The 27952-nt window shown below is 43.5% G+C and overlaps 1 protein-coding gene across 2 annotated transcripts; it reads left to right on the top strand.

Moving 5' to 3' along the window:
* Positions 1–27943, top strand: LOC119452450 (uncharacterized). Of its 2 annotated transcripts, XM_037714596.2 has the most exons (10): positions 6–108; positions 3921–3947; positions 12939–12977; positions 16676–16708; positions 17366–17395; positions 20580–20630; positions 22226–22255; positions 23453–23511; positions 23618–23695; positions 27756–27943. In XM_037714596.2, the coding sequence occupies exons 1-10, from the start codon at positions 69–71 to the stop codon at positions 27921–27923; spliced, it is 555 nt and encodes a 184-aa protein (XP_037570524.1). In that variant the 5' UTR covers positions 6–68; the 3' UTR covers positions 27924–27943. The 2 variants fall into 2 exon arrangements, with proteins under 2 accessions (XP_049524133.1, XP_037570524.1); XM_049668176.1 differs by lacking the exon at positions 20580–20630 and having other exon boundaries at positions 1–108.
* Positions 27944–27952: the final 9 nt, after the last annotated feature.

Raw genomic sequence — 27952 nt, 5'->3', positions numbered from 1 at the left:
ATTTTATAGGTATGGCCTTTCGATGATTCGGACGTTCCTTTACTTGAAGTCACTTGTAGGAGCCGGTCATGAGACCTTTCTGGTATTTAGTGTTCTTCGTTGGAATTGGTGAGTTTGATCCGTTTTTCTACTTTCTGCAACACAAATAATTTGTTTGAACCAATAGGGAAATGTGCTTCCTCTTTGTGGAATTATTTGGTTTACTACCTGCAAGTAGCATAAAATTTCCTTCCTTGAGGAGGAAGGTATAGGTTGTCCTTACAGTTCTTTAAAATTAGAGGTGCTAGTAATTACGAAAAACAAGAGGCAACATTTTCAATACGCTGCATCCTTTAGTAATTATATGAAGTGAGCAGTTCAGGTGAAGGAGCGATCTCGCACGCTCAGGTTTACTTACTGCTTGTACGCGGGCTTCATCTTCTGAAAGCCTCAAAATATTTCATGTTTGAATAATAGGTACCCTAATCAGTATCCTGCATGCTGATTGAGCAGCCGCATAGCTTTTTTTAAACAACTACGATTTGATTTTCTCTGCCGTAATACTTCCATCATTCACATGACTATATACTTGAATTGGTTTAACGCTGGCAATATTTGCGCAGATTCTTAGGAGTTTAAAAAAATCATTATTCGTAGCTCGCGTGTCCGGCTTTCTGCGAAGTCACTTTATTTCCCTTCCTCGCGATACGCAGCCTACATTAACTCACACCACCAAGAAGTACACTGATTTGTGCAATGATCTTTTATTTTGGAAATAAAGGCAAGGTACCGACGTTTTCATGACACTGTGGGTGGTAAAAGATGAAATAAACGCTTGACAATAATTCCATTATCGGCTTCGCGAGACCTGCATTATGCTGCAGTAAAATACAGAATATTTGTGAATATGAGTCAGAGCTAGCTCGCCTGAGTAGAATTTGGATCTTAAAATATAACGTGGTCTCCTAAAAAAATTGAGAATGTTTGGATTCTTAGGCTTGCAAAGGTAAATATTTTTATTCCATCCTTGTTCAAGGTGAAAGCTCATACAAACGCTTCGAGATATTGTCAGTGCCACTCACTTTCCGTCAGAACATATGTATTCTGTTCTTGACATTGCAGCAGCTTTTCAACAGCAAGAAAGGGAATGTTCCCCTGTTTTCAGCATTGGGTTAACTCAGGCAATCCAGGGAGGCATAAAGTTTGACTAATACAATCTGTTCGGGAATACCAGATTAGATTGTACCTTGACGCTTTCCTTGCACTTTCTTATTTTGGTAAAATAATCTAGTTTAAATGGCTCCAATTAGCATGCTCTAACATAGGTCTAATATAGGATAAGTTTATGACTAGCTTAACAGTCTGGGATGCTGGCTTTCATTTCCAGGAAACGAACCATGGCACCTGCTGCAGATTCATATGTTTTTGATTATCCGAGGCTTTCAGCCTCACTTTTAAGATAATGTGCTGAAGCAGGTAGAAGCACACGCATGCTATTAGCAGATACTTTCGATAGCATCTTACTTTACACTTGCCAGTATTCAAAATTTTACCGTTCGATTTTGTTATTTAAAAAACAAACGTACTCCTAACAAGGTATTTAATGTTAGCCGTGGGGCTACGCGGCTGCGCTACGTACTGCAGCATATTATCTTAAGCTTCTTGATACAGATTCACAGCACACTAACAGCGCGAGAAAGTAGACGACAACCATGTCTGTCAGAATGATATGATACTACGTACACAAGTGACTGCAGGTCCTAAAAATGTGATGTCGGCTTTTACGCCTTTCGAAATATTCAGAGAGCACTTGTATGAATAATTACAGCACACGCGCCGCGACGGAAGAACCAGGCTGGCGCTAAGATTAAAGTTCACAACACAAATTTCATTGCACGTTCAGTAATTACACAGATCATTTGCGGCTTTCTTCGGGGGCAGACGTGAGCTTTTGGGTTGGTGCTTGCTGCTAAGTTTGGAGCAAGAATATTGCTAGGAGCAGGAACCGATTAGGCGCAATTACGAGCAATATACACGCATCCTTTCTTCGGAAACGGACGTTAAGCACGGGTAGCGCGCGGGTCTCTGCGTTGATATGCCGACTTCGCCGCAGCCGAATTCCGAATACACCATATGTGATGACAACAGCTACGTATATGGGCTTCTTGATAGGTCCTCTTGTAATTTGTTGTATTGCAGGTAGAACGACGCGGGCATAAAAGACACACGAGACAGCACACAGCGCTGAACGACCAGTTGCGAACAGTTGTTTACTTCCGCCATGTCTCCTCGTATTCAACTTCATAAACCACTGTTGCGCACTCCAAAACAAATTAAACTTTGAAGCGTTTTTAAAACACAAAACACGCGTAATATTTTCTACTATTAAATACTGGTCAATCATTTTGTAATGCACAGGTGTTTTCCTTACATCTTAAAAATTACACGAGGTATGCCACAAAATTTGGCAGCAAGCAACCTTGGGCGTCAAATCAGTCGCATTGTTGAAATCGCGATCATGTGAATTGAGCCCTCGAAAATCGCATTGCGACGCGTGCAATCGCACCGATTTTTTTCGCCCCAGTCGCAGCATGTGCAACAGACCGCCTTAATGCATTTTAAAACAACACAAGCGGGATGAAAAAAAAAAATGGCTGCGCCTTAGCTCAGCTTACCCTGGACATGCAAAGCGAAAGCTTGGTTTAGCCTGGTTAAATCTTGGTTTCACTTCGTTAACCTTTGCTTTAGCTCTAATTATTATACTTAGGTGTACACTCCTTGTTAAGCCAAGTATAAATTATAAGCCGACAAGTCCAAGCGTTTTGCGAGCTGAACGGCTCGCTCTTCCTCAGTCTACGACGCTAGCTTCGCGCGCTTGGCTTTCCGGACCCTCTCCAGGGAAACAGCTCGCCGGGCGATATCCGCGGGGATGGTCAGACGCCGCTTGCCGACGACGGCTCAAAGCCTCCCGCTCCCGCGCAACGCTCAAAGAACGTCCGGCCTCACTCTCATCCTGCTCCCGCGTTCGATATAGCGTGGGGGCTTCGAAAGCGCTCACGCTAGAATCGCCCTGTCGACGACTAGTAGCCCTTTCCCGAGCGCGTTCGCGGCGGCGTTGTGCAAACGCGTTAGGACACGTGGTCAGTTGCTCATGAATGGCTCATACCCCCCTAAGCAATGGCTCATACCCCAGTTAACGCGGCGTCCCCATTTCGACGACGTAAGGAAAGTGAAATTCTACGCTGAAATTATTAGCGGCAACGCACCCGGCTGTGGACGCAGACGACGACGACGAACGCGGGAGCAGGATGAGAGCGAGCGCGCGTTCCTCTAAGACAGGCCAATGGCCAGACGCGCGGTGAGTGACGTAGTCAGGCGGCGACCCAGCTGCGGAGAACGCATGTGCCAAGCCGGCGGCGGTGGCGGAGCTCGACCTGGCGAGTCATGTGATGCCTTGCCAAGGCTACGATGCAGCTGCGGTCAATTGAAGGACAAATTGCTGGCGACGGCGATACTCGGCTCGACTAGGTTAGTAAAGCTTTCGCTATAAAACACGCGAATAAACACAGCCATCGTCGGGGCAGTGTTGTTGCCCTAAAGCAGCTCTCGTTGTTGAAACGTTGGCTCCAGGGACATGTTCCAGGAATTTGTCTTGTTTGAGCCCTGTTAATCATTTCAAGGCACCATCTTTGTGTAAAATTCTAGCTTGGTTCGACATATTCCCAGAGTCAATTTAGATGGGAAGTGTTGCACAGTGCAATATTCGGCACATATTTTGGGACAGTAGATGTCCTTGCAGTAACGAATTCAATTTGGGTGCAGGTTTGGTTACAAATGAATACCAAATGGTAGGGGTCTTCAATCTTTGCTGAATTTAGAGGCTAAGAATTGCTCTATGCATAATTTGAATAAATACCATGGGTGACATTTTCTTTTCTTAGTTACCTCGGGAGACCCAAGCACCAATGGTAAGTACGCTTCCCTTTTTTTACTTGAGTTATTAACAAATAAAATAAGGAATGAACAATCCGCAACCAGTTTCGCGTGAAGAGAATTAAGTCTGCACTAAAATGCAACAGTACAGTAGGAAGAAAGCTGGCTCCTATATCAAATGAACTGCACTTGGGGGAGGGGTAAAAGCCCATCATGCAGTGAACACCATACGTCACATATGAAGACAATAAATCTGCATATTGTCTAAAAGTGCCAGTTTTGAGGAACTGTTCGGCGGCGATGGTTTTGGCAGTAACGCCTTTATGATGTGCAAAGACTCTTCCGAAAGCCTATCTTGTAACTCTGGCCAGCTTTAGTTTATTAACCTTTAGTAATCTGGCATGGAGCGACTTCATCACTTTGTGTGCGCAAGTATTTCCACTTTGCAAATGCAGACATATATACTTCGTAGAACTCATCTCTGTATTCACAGGTGACGTATACCCTTTGCGCCTCAAGTCTGCACTTTTGGAGAAGGCTCTTTTAATCATATTTCCTTTACATAAAAATACTAGCATTCACTGCTACGGAGAGAACCGTGTCGTCGCAGACAATTGGCCTGTTCCCTCAAGAACGCAGATTTGATCTACAGAAGTGACGTGCAGTTTCTTAGAAACGCAACATCACTTAGTCCATATGGTCCCATTGTTTCGAGGAATAGAAACAGAACTAACATCATGATCTAGACATTTACTTTTGCACAAGAAAACTGCTGATGTGTATTTTTCGAGAGAAACTTGAGCGGAAATTTATTCGCAGAATGCAGACAATGTGCCTTAGCGCCATTACTACATTTTCCTAATTCTACAGGAAGCATTAGATTTGGAGAATGGCGTGTGTTCGAGTGGTTGATTTTAGTTTATAGACTTAGCATTTCTTTCGACACATACTGCTCTTCCGGGCAACAGTCCAGAACAAGACTTTTGTTACTTTGTCCTAGAGCACGGCACGGGCCGATTTTTGCGGCCCGGCCCAGGCCCGTTTTTCCATTGGGCGGCCCACCCGAGCCCGGTCAAAACATTTATGGCGAGACCCGGGCCCGGCCAGGTCCCGGAAATAATATACCCGAACCCGGCCCGAGACAAAAAATACATGTTTTTCAGAGATGAGACGCCCGAGAATAACTCGCTGCACGTTACATGCAAACCACTAGAAAGCCCGAGCCCGGCCCGGGCCCGCGTCAAAAAACCCGGCCCGAGCCCGTGAAAAAAACTGCTCTACCCGGCCTGGGCCGGCTCACGGGCAGGGCCGGGCCCGGGCTTTCGGGTAAGCCCGAGCCCGTGCAGTGCTCTACTTTGTCCATTGACGCTCAATTTCGCTTGTTGGCGGTATTTTGGCAACAAAACACACTAGTTTGAAAGTAAAATCTAGTTGTAAGTTACGCAAGTTTTATCAAGCCTACAAAATTTTGCACTGAGAAGCTTCGCAATGAAGTCCTTATTAAGGTGGAAACTTGGGACAGAACGTTTTGTACATTCCAGCATAATGCGCGAACTAGAGATGGGCAAAACGGCTCACTTCAGTGAGCGGCTCGGAACGGCTCAGCTAACTGAAATGAACCGGTTCATTTGAACGGCTCACCGGTTCACTTAAACCTGTAACCTGTGTTATGCATGTTATATAGTTATGTGACTTTGAAAAAAAAAACGATATATGCATTATTTAATAACCGTGTTATCGGTATTTTCGCTATGTTTAGAGAATAGTTTTACATACTTTAAAAGCGTGAATTTTTAGTTGTAATGAAGCTTTCTTTTCTGATATTGGGGATAAAATGCTTCTGATACTGTGACAGGCAGAATGCGACGTACTTTTTTCAGAAAAAAAATATGTAACTTCATCTTCATTACAGAAGCTTGTCCGTTTTTGTGGTACTTTAAAATCAACTTTTGTTAAACTAAGAACACAAAATCATTGTACATTATGTTTCAACTTTATTCATTTATTCACATACGTACGTTCACTATAATATGAGTAAGCTGTAACGCCATGCAAAATGAATGTAGAAATCATTTCTTGAAGTACAATACAAAAATCATACGAAAGATCCACAAAACTGCCGCACGTACCTTTCGTTTTTTTTCTCTCTCTTGAGCGCACGCGCGATACTGGCGATCATGCCATCATACACCAGGACAAAAAAAAGAAAAAAAAAGAAATGAAGTTCTATTACAACACAACAGATCATTGGCCTCGGTTTATTGACGTGCTAATGATACACACTCAGAAAATGCGCTCAAGTGGATGTCACTGGGCGACATTTTCATGACTACACTAATTAGCACAAATGAAGACCAGGACGTAACTGTACGTTCACCTCTTGTCAGTTAAAGGGCCCCTAAACCACCCAAGAGGTCGAAATATAGTTCTGGTGTTGCAGTTGTGCACGAGTGTACAACGAACACGTAGCCACGGGAATTTTTCGAAATGGCGCCGTAATAGCGGAGTTAAACGCGTTTGATGACCGAAAAACGGCCCTCGCTCGTTTCGCTCTTTCCTTCGCTAGTCTCCTCATCGGCTGGTCTCCCCTCCTCGCCGAGTGCTTCTCGAAAGGTCACGTAACATACGTCATCACCAACGCGCTTCTCAAAACACTGCATACTTCCGGTCACGTCCACGCTAGCGGCACATATACCGACGGCGAACCGTCCGCCAGTGCCGTAGAACGTCTGCCGCGCGAGAGGTGTCCAAAGTAGACGGCAGTTCGGCTGGTGCCCCACCCTCTGCACCATCAATGGCCGAATCTACGATCCGCGAACCTGCGCTGCCTCCGCCACCGGCAACGAAAACATCAGCTGCAGCCGGGAGATGACGGGCTCGGCTGTGCTCACATCGCTGCCGACGGCGCCGCTAATATCAGCGTATTTTTCTTCTTTTGTACAAGTATTGCGAAGAGCGATAACAACGATAAGAAAATATTGCGGCTTGTGAGCGTCGGTATTTCATTTCAAAGCGCCGTCCGTTTCAGCTTTGAAGGGAAGCAGAAAAGGCCTAGCGACGATATCGGCGCCGTCGAGCGATCAGCGGCGGTGAATCTGCCGCACAAATGAGTCCCGGTCTCATCCTCTCTACGTACGGCAAGGAAATATCGCCGTTCGCGAGCAAGAACCGCTGTCGAACGGCGGCCCGCGAATGGCAAACGGCGTGCGATGAGTTACCGTGCCGGTAACGTGGACTCAGCGCTTGTCGGCTACCCGCTGTTGCTGCGGTGCCGGCCCGGGTTATGCGAAGCGTACCGCTATAGACCCTGTGTTGCGCGCACGTCTGGAAAGGCCAACACTGTCGCACTCTGTTCGCGCCGCTAATCAGACCGCTAAGCACGACTGTGTTGGAACGCGAGCGATTTGGCACTTGCGTTGCGGGCTGTAATTACCGATTCGCAAGGGCGTACAAACGAGCAACACGACGAGGAAGAGCCGAAAGCGCGCGTAGCTGCTAGCAGACTAACCGGAAGTCGCAGGTTCTTGTTCAACCAACGGACATCGTTTCCGCAGTTGACATCACCACATTCCCCCTGCTGACATCGTGACGAGCGCTGGGGGTGCCGGAAAGGCGAGGGGAGGAGCACGGCATTTTTTTTTTGTGGCACTCCCGCAGCGCGTAGCACTGCAGCGTTTGGCATCGTTGATCGTGACGGCATTCTGAACTCGATGCGTGTTTACTTGAAATGTTCAAAAATATCTTAGATGGTTTAGGGGCCCTTTACAGACACAGAAGACCATCTTCGAAGTGTTATTGGACCAGCGCACGATGTGCGATCGGTGAGAGTCGTGCGACATCGTTCGAACAGCAGCAGGCAACGAACGGTACCATCCTTTGCCAATTAAGACTTCTTTACTTCTCCCCTCGGTGGCATCGTGTGCCACACCATAAGACGTACAAAAAACCAAGGGGACTGCTGCGCACACCACACACTGCGAGCAAGTACCAGCAGCACCGACCACCATTCGTCGGTCAGAAATCTAAAAACGTCGAAACCCAGCAGAAGACCCAGCTCTGATGGACGGTTCGGCACGGCTCATTCAAGGAGAGAGAACCGGCTTCCTCACTCCGAAAGAACCACCGCTCACTTACTGAACCACGGCTCCCTCGTCTTCAAAAGAGCGGCCCGCTCCTGAGCGCTCAGGAGCGAGCCGGTCTTTTGAAGAACGAGGGGCCGAGGCGAAAAAGAGCGGTTGGCTCCTGAGCGCTCGGGAGCGAGCCGGATCTTTTGAAGAGCGGGGGAGCCGTGGCGAAAAGGGCGGTTGGCTCCTGAGCGCTCGGGAGCGAGCGGGATCTTTTGAAGAGCGGGGGAGCCGTGGCGAAAAGAGCGGTTGGCTCCTGAGCGCTCGGGAGCGAGCCGGATCGTTTGAAAAGCGGGGGAGCCCGTGGCGAAAAGGAGCGGCTGGCTCCTGAGCGCTCAGGAGCGAGCCGGATCTTTTGAGCCGCTCTTTTGAAGAGCGAGGGAGCGGTGGTTCAGTAAGTGAGCGGCGGTTCTTTCGTTCTTTAGCCGAAGGCGAGGGGGTGAAGGCTACTCTTGCGAGGAAGGGCGGGAGGGCAGTTGCTTTCTCGTACCGCTAATAGATGTCGACTCTTGCGAGGAAGGGCGGGAGGGCAGTTGCTTTCTCGTACCGCTAATAGATGGCGCGGAAGTCGCACCCAGCAGAAGTCCCGGCTCTGACGGAACGCATCCGCACGGCTCTCTGAACGCGAGAGAACCGGCTCCCTTTCTCCAAAAGAAGCGCCGCTCATTTTACTCAACGACCGCTCACTGGCTCTTTAAACAGAGCCGCTCACAAGATCCGGCTCGCTCCTGAGCGACCCATCTCTAGCGTGAACGAACGACGGCACAAAGACAGTGTGATATACTGACTGATCAACATGGTTATCGTGATTGGCCGACTGACGAATGAGTGAGTTCTCAATGGAAGTTCGTGTCAATGTAATTGAAAGTCATCTGGCATTGTCATATTTGCTTTATCATTTCTTGGTAAATTTAGGTGAGTGCAGTATTATATTTCATTTACTTGTTATTTGCATTTCCTAAATATTTCCACTATGATTGTGTTACGGGGAGTATTTAATTAACAGTAAACGGCTAGCGCTTGTCAAGCAAAGACAAAGACGTTGTAGTGGGGCTGGGTCAGGGTATTTTCTGTCGGACTGAAACCTGCTGGAACCTGTGTGCTCTGGGCAGTCTTGGCTTTTTACCGCCGCAACATGCACCCCGACGGCGCCGAACTCCTGCTGGTTGTCCCACATCATCTGCGCAGGGACGTCCTCGTCCAGTTTCATGACGCCCCCATTTCCGGGCACTTAGGCGTCTCGAACGTATGATCGCATATGACGACGCTTTTTTGGAAGGGCCTTTATGGGTTCGTTCGCCGCTACGTAACATCCTGTGACCTGTGTCAGCGTCGCAAGAAACCTGCGACTCAACCTGCTGGTCTACTTCAGCCAATTGACATTTCAACCGAGGCGTTTTATCGAGTGGGCCTGGACTTGCTCAGTCCCTTTCCAATTTCCACGGCAGGCAACAAATGGATTGCAGTCGCTATGGATTATGGCGCTCGATATGCAATTACTCGAGCGTTGCCAACCAGCTGCGCCACTGACGTAGCCGACTTCCTACTGTACGACGTCATCCTCCAACATGGTGCTCCACGTCACCTACTCACAGATCGCGGTCGCTGCTTCTTGTCTCGTGTCGTTGACTATCTACTTCGATCATGTGCTACTCATCGCAGCTTCACGACGTCATATCACCCTCAAACCAATGGACTCACCGAACGCCTAAACCGTACACTCACCGACATGCTTTCCATGTACGTTTCCGATGACCACCACGATTGGGACATTGCACTTCCGTTCGTCACATTTGCTTACAACTCATCGCATCATGACACTGCCGGCTACTCGCCCTTCTATCTTTTCTTTGGACGCCATTCCTTACTATCCTTTGACACCTTGCTCCCTTCTAACCCGGCCTCCACGTCCACGACTTCCTATGCGCAAGATGCCACGACGCGTGCGCTCGTCGCGGCGCGCACAGTAGCCCGCGCTCGGCTCTCGTTATCGCAGATCACACAAAAGGCCATTTACGATCGTCGACACCGGGATACTGATTTTCCACCGGGCTCTCTCGTCCTTCTCTGGCTCCCATCTCGTCGTGTGGGCCTCTGTGAAAACGTTAATGTCGCGGTACGTCGCGCCCTACCGCGTGCTGCGCCAGGTGACTCCTGTCACCTATGAGATATCTCCCATACCATCCACCTGATCGACTGCCACACCACGAAGTGACATTGTACATGTTTCCCGCCTCAAACTTTACAACTGTGATAACCCATTTTGATCCCAACAAGCACCGGGATGGTGCTTCATCCGCCGGGGGTAGTGTCACGAGCAATGGCAAAGACAAAGACGTTGTAGTGGGGCTGGGTCAGAGTGTTTTCTGTCGGACTGAAACCTGCTGGCACCTGTGCGCTGTGGGCAGTCTTGGCTAGACAAGCGCTAGCCGGTTAGTGTTAATTAAATACTCCCCGTAACAATATTTTAATGATAGTTGCACCCAAAAGAATACGTACCACAGTGTTGCACTTCTAAAATTCTCACGTACCTACAAGAACTAGATTCGTATTTATACGCGCCATCATTATTACACATTGGTCTAACTGTACTCTAAGCCCATGTTGTTTTAAGAGTCCTCAGGATTGTTTCTATTCTCACATATTTTACTCAATATTACTGAACAACAGTATATCGATGAGTCTCACGACATTTATATTCAGAAGCAGCCAACCAAATTACTTGATTGTGTCATGAACTGAATAAAGCAATTTTCAGTGCGTCTCATTTACGTCACCACACTTTTGCAGCACCAAGTTCATGCCAAAAGGGTTGACATTTTTTTGTTATGAAGCCTTTGTTTACAGAAAGTTTGCCCGTACGAGGTAATACATTGGTGAAGGTACCTGTGGTCTACCCGGTTCAACCGTGACAAGTTCTGTTGATTCAACTGTGTGCAATGTTTGCCCTTTAAATAGCGACAAAAGAATTTGTTTGCATTTTTAAATCTCACCTGGTTGTATGGGACATTACCGGAACAATAATAATCGACATCTGTAGTAAAATATACTGTATCCGCACTTCGCATGTATCTGGATACGCAACTGCAGAGTGGAATTTCTAGAATATAAGAACGAAGCATGTGCTTTGTTGAATTGACTTAACAAAAACGTTTTTCGCTAACAACTAACTCTCTTGAATATTCAAACATTTTCGCGAATGAATTGACACCACTACTTGCGCTAAGTTGCGTATTTGCTCATCTGGGGCCACCAAGCCAGGCTTTTACATGTAATGGAAGATAAATAATTACAAAATCAGGGTATAAGTTGTTTTGTTTGTTTATCTTTCACCGGTGACAGCTCTTCACCGGCTCACAAATGTTAACCGTTATCGCACGGCGCAGGACGCGCCTGCATGTATCGAAAGTTTCTCGAACGTTATCTATGCTTCTTTCCGTTGTCTGTATTCACCGACGCTTATGTTATCAGATTGTATGACCGACGCGAACTGTCTAGAACTTTCTGGAAGACACGCGGGCACCAGGGAATAACCTGGAACATTCGATGACTCATGTATAAAAGCCAACGCGTTTCGCCGCTGATGAGATTTCGACGATCGCCGACTGTGTTCGCCGGTTTCGTTCTGCTTCGAGCGCAGCTTGCTTTTGTGGGCACAGGTTCGCCCAATAAAGAATAAGTTTTGTCATACACAGTTTTACGACTGTTTACTTCAGCGTCACTACTACGTGACACTATGAGAATACCAAAATTATATTTTGGATAATAAAGCATCAGTGAGTGCACGCAGCATGCCATCAGCAGCATACAGATTGTAGCATTGATGAGAATATGTAAAAAAGTTGCACTCATGTATTTGCAAAAGCAACACTGTAATATGCCAGAAGGAAATAACTGTTTAAAAATGTTATTCCAACAATAGGTTGTGCCTATTACAACATATTCGGTATATTATCGAGGGCAAATTCTCAATAGAATGTTTGTTTTTCTGAATAAGCTAAACCTTTTAAATCTGGGGACTGCTAAATTATAGGTAGCTACGTTGACATCATGTAGAATCAAAAGCTCGCAGCCAAGCTGAAAATTTCATCGGAATGTTTACAAGTTCCTAGTGTTAAATTCTTTATTGTCAAAAAAAAAAACACAGTCTGTAATGTCACTTCAGTGAGGTTAAGAATTAGCGGTGCCTCCATCCTTTGGAGAAGATTGGTGACTTTGATGCAACTTCCAATTTTTCATAAGAAGAGTGTCTAATTGGCGATGATATATTCTATACAATGATATTATGAAAACCGGCACGTACGCAGTGGTTCATACCCTGCGACCCAGGTTGTATTCAAATATGGTTATAGGAGAGTGGTCAAAACCCATTGGCACACGCCGCGTGACGTGGGTTGGCCTCCAATAGATTCATTAACGAGCAGCACATAACCTGTAGGAAACACCAAGTCACCTAAGTTGTCGTAAAACACGCCTTTTGAAGAGCACGATATACCCAGTGACCCAAGTGTGCATGAGATGGTCACTGAATAGCAGCACATACACAGTGTAACATAACTACTGGCCTAAGTAGGCATGAAAGAGCTTCACTGAAGAGCAACCGATACCCAGTGTTACACACCCAGTGACCCAAGTTCATCCAACAGCCTGTTTTCGCACCCAGGTCTGACAGCACTGGAAGCAAATGCTCTACCCAGTTTATCATGGACAACTCATTGACCCAAGTTGGGGGAAAAGAAGTTACGAGCGGTCATACATATTGCAATTTCGGTGAAGTTTCAAAGAGCTCTAATCTCAATAAATTGTATTGCCTTCAAGAGCAACAGTTAGTGTTATACGATTGTAACTACATTTACTATATTCAGTTATATTGTACCTAAAGTATTACCTCTACTCTGAAAGATGTTCCTGGATGTGGTGACGCGCAACCGGGCAGTAAAGGTGAGTTCTACATGTGTTGCCTTCTTTATTGAGTTACAAATTTGTATAAGCATTAGAGTGATGTATCAGGTTGCTTTAGAGTGAAAATTGAGAGTGAAATGCTATAGTAACAAATATCGCTCACAAGTTTTTACTTTTGCGCTACCCTATTGCTGCTGGCGCGGTCAGCGGCACTAATGAAGTAGGACAGTGGTTAAAAATACAGCTTAGTTATGTTGAAAGAAACATAACTAGAAATATTTTAGTACTGATGAATTAGTAAGGGTCCACATCACGTCCACATGAAAATCTAGTGGTTTTATATATGACAGGAAAATCCCACAAGAACGTAAAAGGAGCTGATAAATTACGCAATGTAGCTAGACGTAGACGGATGCAGGTGAATTTGCTGCTGTAATTTATAAGTTCAAATGAGGTGTTTGCTGAAACCACATGCAAAGTTATGGCAGCATTTTGAGATAAAATTTCTGCGGCCCGATTTTGGGACAGTATTCGAAATTATCTAATACACCTGACGTATTCAAAGGTGCACAAAATTCTTGTTTTGTAGCAGATGGACTTCAATAGGTTTATGAATATGTAAGAGCAATCAGACAGAGGCATTGTATACTATGTTTGCAATTTGCGTATGATGTTGTAAAGAAGTGATTTTTGAATTTCCCTGTGCGCAACATGGCTCGGCGATAAAATTAGCACATCTGGCTCGATTGGAACGCAGTATGCTTGTTTTCTTGTAGGTCAGACATCTCTGCTAATTTTATGTCTGATAGTCGCAGACACTCTGGTGTGATTGATATGGCGTACCGCAACCGCAGCAGTAGCATAGTCGTTGAGAAAGTTTGCATTAGTAAAATAAATGATGGTGTTATTCTAAAAAAAAGCAGGCAGGCTCAACTGAGGCTGATATCTACGTAAAACGATGCATTCGTGGTGTGATTGGCTCATGAACCATGTGTGTATATATTTACATATACGAAGTGAGGTTTTCGAGGTAAAACCATCAAATAGCTCATTGAGCGAAAATCCCAGCGTCTGTGGCACTGAAATGGCACATAAATTCCCATTGGCTGCGACGCCACGTAACGTGCGCGCCTCTGCCCCGCTAGCGCACCAGGTGTTCCCTGAGGGGAGAGGGTATCGCCGCAATGCACCGTCACCCTCGCTCTCGCTCTCTGAAGCCTGTTTTATACGCGCGTTACTTGTCCGTGCAAGCTCTCGCCTGCGTTCCAAGTTTGCCTCGGTAATCTCTATAAGAAATTATTGGGAAGAAAAACAATAAATTTGAAAGGAAAAACGTTAGCGAAGCAAGGAAGGAAATCAACTTTATTAAAGCTCCTGCAGGCCACGAGAGCTTTGGGGCTCTCATGGAGCGGACGTCTCCCACGACGGAACCGGGAGGTTGAGTTTCCTGGCGGCGTCGTGGACCTGCTGGACGGCCCAGAGTTGCGGAGCGAGTTCTTCGCTCCGAATTGCTTCTTCGAGCTTGCGCTTGTCCGGTTCGGAGTTTATGTGAGCTTGCGAGCACGGCCAGAGTAAATGATATACGTTGAGGGATGTATTACAATTGGTGCAATAAGACTTGTCATAGAGCTCAGGCATGTAGTGGTGTAGTCTCGTTTGCGTGGGGTATGTGCCTGTTTGTAACATTCTGAGAGTAACCACTTGAGCTCGAGTAAGCATGCGGTGTGGCGTGCTAAACTCTCTACGTTGTAGTTAGTAGTGTTTAGTGATTTCATTGTATGTAGTGGGTACGTCCTTGTGCTCCGAGTGGTCGGGTGAAGTCGCGCGGTCTGTAAGCACGCGCGCAGCCTCGTGTGCCGCCTCGTTAAGTTTAGGGACGTCGCCGATTTTTGGTCCTAAGTGTGCCGGGAATCAGTATATGACGTGGTGCTTAATCTCTTTCTTTGTGACAATTTTTAGAGCCTGTGCGCAGACCGTGCTCTTTTGAAAAGCTCTAATAGCGGCTATGGAGTCACTGTAGATGTGAGAAATATTGTCATTGCATGGTCAGCGCAACGGCTCATATTTTGTGGACGCGGCGGCATACGCGGGAAACAAAGATTTCGCAGTGGCTGTGGTGGACGGCCGCGGATCCACAAGACATGCAGCCACGGTAATCGCAAGGAAGCCTGAACAGGCTGAACAGGTTGCGAAAACGTTAGCGAGTTTTGAACCTATGACTCCACGCTCATAAGACGAGTGTCTTACCCACTAGGTTAACCAGCAGGCCTGTGCACTCTGCTTTATGACATAATGCTACTTGAACCAAAATTTTCATTGCTAAGCCCAGCGTGACTAAACCGGTGACGTAAAAGTCACCGCGGCTTACTTGGGAGCGTCCATTTTGGTTAGGGAGCCTGCATGCAAGCGCTGTTTTGCTTGCATGTAGGCTCCCTAACTTTGGCCAAGTGTCTGAACGCGATTGCTCGCCCGCGAAGAGGGGCCGCTCAGTGGCGTTATATTCGACATTATTGCTTTTGCATTCACAACAGATAGTAAGTGCTTAGGTGTCCTCAGATTTTAGTATTCGAGGGTAACATGTTTGTTTCTTGCGCTTTATCTGCCTTAATCAGCCTAATTTAAACGCCATCTATACTTTTCTAAATGGAGACGGCTATAAGACTCTGCGAAAACACACAACTGCAGCGGTAACGTCTGTCGGGGTGGCCAAATCCAAACGCGCTAAGCGTCTGAGAAAGGATGATCTATGCCACTTGTCCGAGATAAAGGATGATCTATGCCGCTTGTGGACGCATGCACCCGTGGAGTAATTGTTTCAATATCTGGCTTGTGTGCTAAAGGTCATGTGTTCATATCCTGAGGTTCTACAATTTCATTAACATTTATTTAATTCACTATAACGCCGTACTAATGACACTACACAAAGTCACCAAGTTGTTTGAAGCCAAAGGACAATGTTTAGGCAAATCTATGTAAAAGTAACCATCATTTTGCATGCTGGTTGAATCGCCCTAGTAACTACTAGAGAGATCTAGAGAATCAGCTAGAGAAATCTAGAGATGTAGAGAGAACTAGACATTGAGCTCTAATTATAAGGGCTGAATCGGCCTAATAATTACTAAAGAGATATGTCGCACTGCAATTATTGTATGAAATGCTATGCTTGACTCGGGAAACTGCTACTTCGATGCACCGTGGGCGATATCTGATACGAGATAGGGCGATATCTGAGTATACTCTATTGCCTTTTGTCAGGGAAGACGTATTTGATGATCTAAAATCTTCAGAAGACCTACTTCCTTCTCGTTTTATTTGTCGCGCAATTGGTGCACTCAAGCAAAATTTTAGTAACGCTTCGAATGGAACGTTGAATTCTGTTTCGTTTTGTGGAAAACATTCGGCAGCGCATTCAGTATACGAATTGAGAAATTATAAAAACCACAGTCATTGTTTTGATTTTATGTTATTCTGTCCGAGCATGTGCCGAGTGCTCCTTAAGATCCTTCTTATGATCTGGTTCGTCTTTGTAATTGTTATGCCTACTCGTTCATTTCCTTCCTCCTTCCTGTAATATGGCGTCAATTATGTAGCCTCTGTGGAGGTAGGTGAAGAAAGTGATGCATCATAAGCAGCTATCCTACTGTTCCTGCTGTCACCTTGTTTGTTACATGTTTGTTACTCTATCGAGTTACACGGAAGTTTTTACTATCTATTTCGTTTTTACCCGCATACAATAGAAATAACCACATCGACGCCAACAACTGCCAAAGGTGAGAATAATGCGCGACCTTTTTTCACTTCACACTGGCTCCGGGCAATTTTTGGCATGATTGAAGAGTTTAGGAACATAAATACTATGCGCACATTGTAGTACATCAGTAAAAGTATACTGCAGTCCGCTCATTCCATTTAGGAAATTTTAGGCTGAGTATGATAGTTCAAATGTGTACAAGAATTCACTCTAAATGAAAACCGTTGCTTAGCACGCTCGGTAGTACCTAAAGGAATGTGCATATTTGATCAAAGTTACACTTTGTTCAATATAAAAAATGTTTGTGGTTAAACATCTTCCATGGCATCACGTCACACGTGAACTTAGGAGAGCAGGCACGTGGCAAAAGAAGCCCTCGTATGCTAACTGATGGCCTCAAGGCTGCCAGATTCGAGAACCTTGCTACGAATGAACGAGCAAAGAATGGAAACCGAGGGGGTTGGTTTAATAGCATGTTTATACGTATATATTTATGGGGGGTTGTGTGTACGTGTGCGCCAAGAGCATAGTACACAGACTGTTTGCTTTGCATTGCGTGATAATATAAACAAGAATGTCTGTCACAAACAAATTGCTGTAGTAGCCTTTCATATGCTCTTTCTGCGGTACCTGTATAAAAGAAAATGAAATATACTCTGACCCCCTCTCCCACTAGAAACAACATCATCTACTACGACTACTGAAGGTAAGAATATTAGACCTCATTCCTTCACGTCTTCTGTTATTCACTGCGCCTACAATTCCGGTCGTTACACAAATTTGAACGCGGTTTTAAGATTTGTTTATTTCTGTGATTTATAAAGTTGTTGATATTGTGGATAGCTCAGTTTATTAATCCCACTTCTCGCTTCAATTGAAAAAACTGAAGTTTTGTACGCGAATTCACCCACTCTAACTGTGAGCACTAATAATAGTTTTTCTTCTGCTAACAAGAACAGAGAATATTGAAGAACTAGCCAGCTGAGGCCGACAGCCTCTAAAAAACAAAAAAAAAAACATCGCAGTATACAGAACGCCGTGAAGTAGTCAATGACGAGAGTCGGCGTGGCGGTAACTTCACCGTGGGAACTCTAAAAGAAATTGTCGACCAGCTCGATGTGAATACGCAGACATATTGTATGCGACGGTGTTTGGAGAGGAAACCGAGCCACTCAGAAACTCCAGTGGATTTGGCTAAGTGTATGCGTAAGCATTGTGCCACTTGATCATTTTCAGGCAGAGCGGTGTCGCTATCAATCATTCGTCCGACCAGCACAAACACTTATCAAACGTTCTCGGTTGTTATCAAACTTGTCTAACTACACCCGACTCTTATCAACACTTATCGTTTGTTATCACCCTTATCACACTCGATACGGCCCTTATCAACACTTATCGAGCGTTATCAACATGCGAAAGTGGATGTCCAGTGAAGATGTTGCAAAAAGCCCTCGGCAACTGCTCAGGGGGGTCATCATCCTCAGCTATATTTATGTCCACGGCAGTACGGTCTCTCCCTGCAATCTCCTATTACCTCTCTCTTGCACTAGGTGATTCCAACTTGCGCCTGCAAATTTCCTAACTTAATCACCCCACCTAATTTACTGCCGTCCTCGACTGCGCTTCCCTTCTCTAGGTATCCATTCTCTAACTCTAATGGTCTACAGGCTATCTATCGTAAGCATTACATGGCCTACCCAGCTCCATTTTTTGTCTTAATGTCAATTAGAATATCTGCTATCCCCGTTTGCTCTCTTATCCATACTACTCTCTTCTTGTCTCTTAACGTTAGCCCTAACATTTTTCTTTCCATCGCTCTTTGTGCGATACTTAACTTGTTCTCGAGCTACTTTGTTAACCTCCAAGTTTCTGCCCCAAATGTTAGCCCCGGTAGAATGCAATGATTGTACACTTTTCTTTCAACGACAGTGGTAAGCTCCCAGTCAGTATTTGGCAATACCTGCTGTAAGCACTCCAACACAAGTTCATTCTTCTGTATATTTCCTTCTCATGATCAGGGTATTTCTGAGTAATTGACCTAGATAAACGTGCTCCTTTACAGACTCTAGAGGCTGACTGTCGATGCTAAATTCTCGTTCCCTAGCCAGGCTATTGAACATTATCTTTATCTTCTTTATATTAATATAGAACCCCACTCTTACACCTTCTCGGTTAAGCTCGTCAATCATTGGGTGTAATTCGTCCGCATTATTGCTAAATAGGACCATGTCATATAACTTCGATAAGGAAACTCTAACCAACACGTTTAATTACGCCGTAGCTTCGTTGACATTGTCTAGAGCAAATTCTAGCAGATTTTCTTTCTCTGTATGATCGTAATTATTTGCTTTTCCTATCTATGCGATTTGCCTCTTTAGTTGCAAATATTATTTGTTCAATGCTGCCCTTTAGCACTGCAGATTTAGAAAATCTGTACTAAATCCAATTATTTTCTTTCGATACTCGAACAAATGACCTAAAGAGTATCTAAATGATGACACTCTAAGAGGTTACTCCTAAGTTATTTCTAGTTCCTTTTGAAAATTTCGGCCGGCTGTTGACAGGATCTTCTGGATTGCTCTTTCTAATTGTCAAAGAATGTATTTGGGATGTTTGTATAGTTAAAAATTGAACAGAAGAAATATTCGAAAAGCGCAGTCAAAGGGGCACATTGACCTATAGGATGGCCAGAAAACCTTTCTAAATTTTTTCTGGTATTTCTTTTTTTTGCCGCATGAGTAATTTCAGGGCGATCATTGCTTGCCAAGTGTCTCACACGTTCCGCTTTCAACATAACACACCTTCTTGGAAAATATCGTGGCTGTTTACTACCGTGCTCGAAGTCATTTCTCATATTTTTCCGATCATAAAAAAGTGAGATATCCCAAGTAATAAACGGTATTGCTAGTATATTTTTTGCAGGTAGTGTAGTAGATAACTTTTTATATTACGTTACTTATTTCCATCTCCAACTAAGATATATTCTGTAGACAATTTTGCATTAGAAATTGGTTACTGAGTGTACAAATATGTTTGCTTCAAATTCCGCAAATAGATTTCTTTTTAATGATTTTTTGTTTAGTAGCACGCGCGTTTTCTGTAGATGTGTTTGCCTCAACATGTCCGTTCAATGTTAGTGTTGTAGAGATGACAAAGCTCGTTAGACTGCCTCAAGTTTATTCAGGGCTGCCGAGGCACTGCATTGCGTCCGAGGAGTAATGGAGAAGACGGTGCCTTTGGTACGGTCCCGCCGTACCAGAGGTGGCTTCGTTCTCAGCCGCGTGCCCCGCGTTCTGTCTCAAGCTGGTGGAAATGGAGCTGCAACAGGCTAAAGACTCTGTAGCAGCACCCGCAGCACGCAGATCTGTTGTCGACGCCATCCGCTTTTTCCACGCGTTATCACCGAACGCGCGCGCCGTCCATGACTGTGGCCGGTGCCTCTGGCAGTGGTTCGGAGATTTTCGGCCAGATCAGAACTGGACACTCGTCGAGCAGCGCCTGAAGTCTTTGCCACCTTCTCGCCTCGCATCGTTTCTATATAAATAAGTTTCTGTTTGTAGATGTGTGCTTACTCATGCTTAAGCAACTTTTTCACGTGCAGCACATGCACGTTAAATCTACAACTGAAAAACCCCAGTGCACCCAGCGTGACTGCGCATGTAATAAAACCTTCGAAGGCGCAGTGATGGCCTGATGCATTTTATTGGAGGGAGCAGGGGTAACCTACACAGGTTTGCTTGGATGTGCAGCCACAGGATTTGCTGGAGGTGCAGCAAAACAAAGCGAGCTTATCACCATCCATACTTTGTACTTGCTGTTGCTCTGTCTCAACTTTCATTATAAGATTACGTCAGCCAGAATGCTTTTTTTTTTGCTCCCAGTCACGCTAGAAACCACAGCACTTTCAACAACCACAACGCTTTCAACAACCACGAAGAAAGGTAGGCAAATCCTGTTTTTTACTTCACCATTCCTATTCATATGAGCAACTTTCTCATCACATTTTCGAGCAAATTTGAAAGGGAACTCCATATTATTAATGGTGTTGAAGTTGGCTATTTGTTATCAATAATGTTTTAGTTACCATTGAAAGAGTTACAATTCCGCCTATTGATTATATGCATTCACTTCAAACGAGCGAGGACGATTGCATTTGAATAAAGTGCGCAAAATATAGAGAGAATGGAAGTACTCGAGATTCGAAGTGTGATGGTTTCCTTAATGGAAACCAAAACTGGAAGTAATCAGGAACTACGGCATCACATATTACTCACGCTGCAGTTGATCGGGTGTAATAAAGAAGTTGGACATCAGGAGTTCCCATAAACAATTTCGTGTAAGCATGCATTGCGAATGGTTGCCGTCAAATAAGTTAGACCTAATAAAATACGAGCAAATGTGTTCCTAAGCAAAGAAGAAGGTATCTTAATTTCCCCCAATGCAAATGGCTTTCTGTTGATTATATTTGGCTCCGAAACATGTGAGGTGCGTTAAGTAACGCCTGCAAACTTATAAAAAGCCAGCCTAATGAGTTATGTGAAATAATTGACTCGTAGTCAGTGCGGAACAACTGAAAACGATGAGACTAATGCTGAGGACGCTAAGTATGAAACTAAATTGGTCTAATCATTTGTACATGCGCTGAAAAATTCCAATGGCTTTCCATTGGCCTCATATTGTGCGTTGTAACAGCGTTGTGACACGCATGGTTCCTGCCAAGAAACGGACCTATTAAATAGCAGCAGTGGTCTCGTGTGCTGCCTTGCTCCATATTATCTCCGCGTTATATTAGAACGTTGCCGGAGGACCTCAAGCGCTACGCTAAACCACTTCATCGCTCGTTGGTAGAAATGGTAATTTATTCAGTCTCCTAAATCAAAGATTTAGAATTCACGTCAGAGAAACTACCTATAGTAAATTGAACTTTTGACTTTTGTAAAAGCACTGCTTTATTTCCTTGATAGCATCGTTTTTATAATAATGGCGTTTTCAACATATTTAGTGCACAATCGAATTCAAAAAGGAATCCATAGATTTCAGTGCTTTTTTTTCAAATGTTCGGCAGAATAATTGCCATTACTTGTTGCGCCACGCAATATAAAGAACGAGAAATAATTTTATTTTTAGTTATCGGAAATAAACAACTTATTTGTCAGCCTCCGAACGCATTTAGTTGCACGCGTAACGTATTTATGATATTTTATATAGAAAGCTAGGGAAGCAAATTAAAAAAAAATTTTTGAAGAGATTACAGACGTGTCCGCCAAATGCCTAGTGCCTGAACTTTAGTCCATTCTGAACGTTGGACGGCATGATTTTTGGTGACCTTTACCACTTTCTTTCGTGCTATAAAGAACGACTATTGTAAGGAGTGTCCATACAGCTAGCAGCTCTAAGCGAAGCACCAAACTTGAATAGGTGGTTTACTTTTCTGAAACAAAATACACGCTTTTAATTTGCACAATATGTTGGGAAACGAACAAATGCGCAGACGTTTGTAGCTCATATTCACCTACTTTCATTTTCATGTTCCAAGGTGCTCGGGAAGAGGATGAGAAGAAATATGGTAAGAATATTGCTGTTTATACACATTATAGTTATACTCTAATGGCGGATAAGGATATGTCACATTTGCTATCCCGCACGTTCTCGCATTTTTATAGCAATCAGATTTCGTTGGTGTTATGGGTTTAATTTTAAAAATGGAGGTGGTGAAATGTATTATGGAGCCCTTGACTACAGTGTCCCTTAGTAGCCAAAAGTTTCTTTCGAACAATGAACCATCATTTTAATCATCATCATCATCATCAGCTCATTTATTTCCCACTGCAGGACGAAGACCTCTCCAGCCATCTCCGATTAACCTTGTCCTGCACTATCTGATTCCAACTTGCGCCTTAAAATTTTCTTTTTCCATCACCCCATCTAATTTTCTGCCGTCAACATATGAGCTTTCATTCCCTTGTACCCATTATATTCAACCTAAGCCATCTTTAAACCGTGTACACAATTCGCCATGCACTGGGAGTATTTATTGCGTCTCTATATTTTCCGATGCCGCCGGATATAATAAGTGGCCAAGACGCTTGATTGTTGATAGGGCGTGATTGTTCTCGCTTTCTTAAAGTTAAATACAATAGATTTTTCCAAAACAAATCAATAGCTTGAACAAACTCCCTAAATTACAATGCTGACAAATAGACGACCATGTGGTGGTCGCTTGACGTCAATATTAATTCTACGGAGAAACAAGAAATAAACCGATGTAGGGGTTTCTAAAGGAAATGAAAAGCGTTAGACTTGCGCTTAGTGTACTCACATCTGTGACTAAATAAATCACTAATGCTCTAATACGACATACTTTCAACTGTTGGCGGAAAAACTGCCGTCACTGGAATCCCAGTTATGGTAACAATATACTTTATGATGTCACCTTAAAATAAAGTGGCACAAGGCAGCAATTATAACAACTTTCAAATAACCTATTAGGGTATGTCTACGATGCGCTGTGCTGACCAATAATCCGGTAACGTTTAGGCACTGATACTGAGAAAAAAAAACCTTTAAAAGGGATAAAAGTATGTGCCTACTAGGGAAGTTAAAAGAACAGGCAATGAGTTTATCTGGGCGTTTTCGCAAATGCCATCAGGTTTTCTCACTGCCACTGTTCTTCAATTAATTGTCGTTATGTGGAAAGAAAATAAATATGTAGCATCACCAGTTGGATGTAGTTGTAAATTAAAACATTTTGCTGACGTTTCAGGATATTACAGAGATCGAAATGGCTGCGTCCACAAAGTTCTACAGTCATATCAGTTGATGGTAAGGAATAACACTTGAATAATATTTTATTATTCTTTGTTGAGCTCAATATTTTTCATAAGAGCACCAACTTTTGAACTGCATAAGCCTATATTTTATTTTTCAGTACGATGCTGACTGCACATACTACTGCCCATACTATCCTTTCCGATACAAAGTTCCTAATAGGACGCCGTGCTTGATGGTATGGTTCATTGAGCATGTATTATTCATAAAAATTTTGTTTGTGTTGTTGCGTTTATAAAGTAGCGTATTTGCACGACTCCAGCGCGCATTTTTACTGAATAAAAGGTGCGTTCAAATTTACATGCACAATACAATTTTAACGAATTTTAGTAGAAATCCAAAAACAAAACCGATTCTATTTAAAAAAAAAAGCTCATAGGAGGGCGTTGTTTATTTAGGCCTTGGTTTGTGGCTGCCATTTTCCAGTTTGCTATACGCCTGTCATAGCATTTCTGCTTAACCGCTTTTAACAGCGGAACTGTTTAAGCCGGACGTAATGTGTCTACTGAATTCACAAAATGTGGGCCGATCCTGGCGGTATTGCACAAAGGGTCCAAGCGCAATGGCACTTACCCCTGTGAACTAGTGAAGCTGAGCCTGGTTAAGTCTAGATAAGCATGGTTGGGACTACTTAAGCATAGTCAATGATCGATAACCATTTGATAGCCAATCAATAACTAATCCGGAAAATTCCGAAAAATGTTCGGGATGACTTAGTAGTGGTTAGCTTTGCCCAAACACATGGCCAATACCTTGCGTTAGCTAATCGATAGCAAATCAATAGCTAATCAATACTCGATGTATAATCAATAAATAAACGAAAATTCTGGAGATGACAAGTTAACGAAACGACCATGAAAGCACCAAGGGTAGGCGGCTGTTTCATGACCTACATGATACGTATGTCATGACATTCATGTCATGAGTCCCCAGGAGTCCCTTTGGCTATGCCTAAGAGACCTTAAGGCGAAAGCCTTAGTCATGCTCTTGATTATGACTTTGGTCATCATATTTTTAGCCTTTGATCTTCACTTAGTACATCCGAACCCATTCGATTGGTTTTTGAATGTTAATCTTTTTTTGCTGAGTCATGTCATTGTCATTTTTTCTAAGTCATGGTCATGACTATGACTTCTACCATCACCTGTTAGTGTTTCCTTCACTTAGTGCCCACGTCCAAATCCATTCCAATGGTAATTGAGTGTTAATATTCTTTTGCTGAGTCATTGTCACTTTGCTGAGTCATGTTCATGACTATGACATTTACTATCGTTCGTTGGTGTTTCCTTCACTTAGTGCCCACGTCCAAATCCATTCCAGTGGTTTTTGAGTGTTATATTTTTTCGCTGAGTCATTGTCATTTCAGTGAGTCATGCTCATGACTATGACTTCTATCATCATCATTTAGAGTTTCATTCTCTTATTACCCACGTCAGTACCCATTTTAGTGGCTTTTGGGTGTTACTTTTTCGCTGAGTCATTGTCATTTTTGATGAGTCATGCTAGTACCTATGATTTCTACCATCATCCTTTAGTGTTTCCTTCACTTAGTACCCATTTCCGAACCCATATCAGTGGTTTTTGAATCACCTCTTTTTGATGGGTCATTGTCATGACCTACATGACACGCATATCATGAAATTGATACAATGACCTATCATTTATGTTTTCATACACTCTTGTCTTACATATTGCCAATTTTGGTACCTACCAAGGTAATGAAACAACCATGAGAGCAAGAGACGTAGGCGGCTAGATAGATAGATACTGTCAAAGTGGCAAATGTTCTCCAAGAAATTCTTTGCACTTAAAAGATGTTTGCATTACGAGGTTTCCTTCAAGTATAGGGTGATCCTTCTGGCAGAAGAAAAGGCTAACCAGGCAGCGTCGCGTGCGCTGGGCGTTCCCGAGACATGCGTCCTCGACAGTGAAAAGGAGGTGTCATCGGACTCCGATAACGACAAGCCGCTAAGGTGTTCCACAAAAATTGTTTCAGCACGGTATGCGTTGGCTCAGGTTTCATTAGATGTGTGTGGTAGAATCCCCAACAAGTTATTTTTTAGATACTTGGGTGGCAATATATCTCTGCGTTACAATCGGGGGTGTGGTAGAATTGTGGTAGACCACTAATTGAGGTCTGGGTACTGGCTTCGAACGTTAAGTTTCTCCTCCCTGTATTGGCTGGAAGAATAATATTCAGAAACAAGTTTGATGAGATAATACCGGAATCAGTTGTGTTACATAACTTATTGATTACGTTTGCCATTCGTTGTACCTTCATTGTGGAGCTAGCAAAAGAAAACTAACGTCCGCAGCTGATATCTTTGTCGTCTTGTCCCAAGTTCTTTCATCGAAATTACAAATATATATTTGGTCAGAAGTGAAAGGGGACGTGTAACTTCCAATGGTTATAGATTGTGGGCAGCTATAAAATTACAATGAAAAAGGCATAAATTGGCGGAAAACTAGCGGTCTGGCAGAGCCAATGCTGTTTTTAACTGCAAATGCATAATGACACAGATTTTATACATGCTGTTTTTAACTGTCAACTAAAACAAAGTTAGCTGCACTTTACTTTTTTGCATGCCTGTTACAGAATAGGTATGGTTCCTTACAAAGTTGTCGATATTTGGTTTTAATATTCGTGCACAGAATATGAATGCTTCGTTAGCATTTTCAAAAACTGCATAACTTTTACTTGAAGCAAAGTGAGATCAAATTTGAGATAAAATCTCAGACTAGACGGTGCAAAAATTGGGCTTGAGAGACTTAAGGCCTATAATAGTATATTTTAGTACACCAAACCTCTGTCAACGATCACAGTTATATCGCAACAAATTTATATACTCAATTGCAGCAACAATCGCAACAGACATACACATGGTTACCTTAGATATGTTTGAATACATAAAACCAGCAGAACGAAAGAAAAAAAAAACACTCTGGCACGGTGAAAAAAAAATCAAGAAGTTCCATGAAAACATTTACGCAAACTGAAGGTCTACTGGGCATCACAAATTATTGATTACATTCTTACATTCTTATTGATTACATTGCAATATCCAATAAAGGATATATTACTGTTGTTGGCATTGCTTTTACTTAAAATTATTGGTAGGATGAACTGAAAATTTTGGTTAGCACAGTTAGAACTGGTTCGAGTAAACTGCATTAGCAATATCTACCCTATCGAAGTGAATCCTGATGCGGCGGCGGAGTGCAACTAACGGTCTCATTTTGAAGAGCGTTTAATTTCAGTATATCGGATATAGTTTCTTCAGGTTGCGTAAACATTACAAACAGAAATAGATTCAGAAATAAAAGAAATCCCAAAAGAAATCTTTGCTGACAACTGGGCGTAAAAGACCCAAGACTGCAGAGGGTACTTTTGAAATAAACTTAACGTACTACCTTCCTCCGCTCTTGATGCAAAGTTATGGGAGAATATTTCATTTGCAAAGCGAAACGAAGCATATCTGAAGAAAATGACCGAGCTCAACGAACATGTACACGTATCTCAGCTGTAAAAATTAAGGAAAGAGAGCAGATCGTCCTTGTTACAGCCAACACTTAGTTATTGTGTCGACATTATTGAATTGAGGTCACACACTCTTGTTTGACACAAAGCACTGAAATCTAGTAGCAGGAACTGCTTTGGGAGAAAGTGCGTTGATACGAAGCGAATTGTTATCTCGAGGATAGGATAGGAATAAACTTTATATGTCCAACGGTTATGGCTGTTGGTGCCCGGTTATCTCGACCTCCTATCATTTTCGCTAAAGAGTTAATTTACACTGCCTCAGGTGATGTTCCAGATGAACGAGCTCAAGGAATGTTTCAGAAGTCGAATGAAGTTTGGCGCTTTTCGCGAAATACGCGTCATCACACAACGAAAAAACGGGTACTCATTGCGTGCGTTACTTGCTTCTCTACGTGTGCTTGAAAGATTACGTTTTACTGAGCGGTCATACAAAAGTGCTAACGTAATCGAGGATACCAAGAGGTTTGAAGCGTTACAGTATGCCAGGAACAATTTTCAAACATGTTTTAAGAAAATTTAGTGCGCTTTCGCAAAAATTACGTTTGCGCGATGCAGAATGCAATTATGTAGATCCGGAATTACAGTGAATTTACCATTGTTGTGATAAAGCTTTTTACGGAGAGAAGGTGTCGTAAATTTCAAACGTTTACGGATGTGCTGATCCACCATGTCACAAAATATTCTTCTTACTTCACAGCTACTGGAGAACAGACTTCAAGAACGTCAATACGCTAGTTCAAAAGTATGTCGCAAGGGATATTGCGTATATGGTACCTGCGTACCTACCGGTTACGTACAAAGGTGCACGGTACCACAAAATGGCCCTAGGGTCTCGCGGCTTCCCCCGAAGAACAATTACGAATAAATTGTTCCTGATGTGTTGCATTTTGTTCA

Source organism: Dermacentor silvarum, chromosome 5 (genome assembly GCF_013339745.2).
Source record: "Dermacentor silvarum isolate Dsil-2018 chromosome 5, BIME_Dsil_1.4, whole genome shotgun sequence".
Lineage (NCBI taxonomy): Eukaryota > Metazoa > Arthropoda > Arachnida > Ixodida > Ixodidae > Dermacentor > Dermacentor silvarum.
This window is presented reverse-complemented; position numbering and strand designations above follow the sequence as displayed.

What these genes read in the sequence shown, in the direction of transcription:
- LOC119452450 (XM_037714596.2), top strand. Translation starts at nt 69, where the DNA reads ATGAGACCTTTCTGGTATTTAGTGTTCTTCGTTGGAATTG. An exon ending in CGCGCAACCGGGCAGTAAAG is followed by an intron (nt 12,978 to 16,675) that starts GTGAGTTCTACA and finishes CGCATACAATAG; the next exon opens with AAATAACCACATCGACGCCA. An exon ending in GACGCCAACAACTGCCAAAG is followed by an intron (nt 16,709 to 17,365) that starts GTGAGAATAATG and finishes CTCTCCCACTAG; the next exon opens with AAACAACATCATCTACTACG.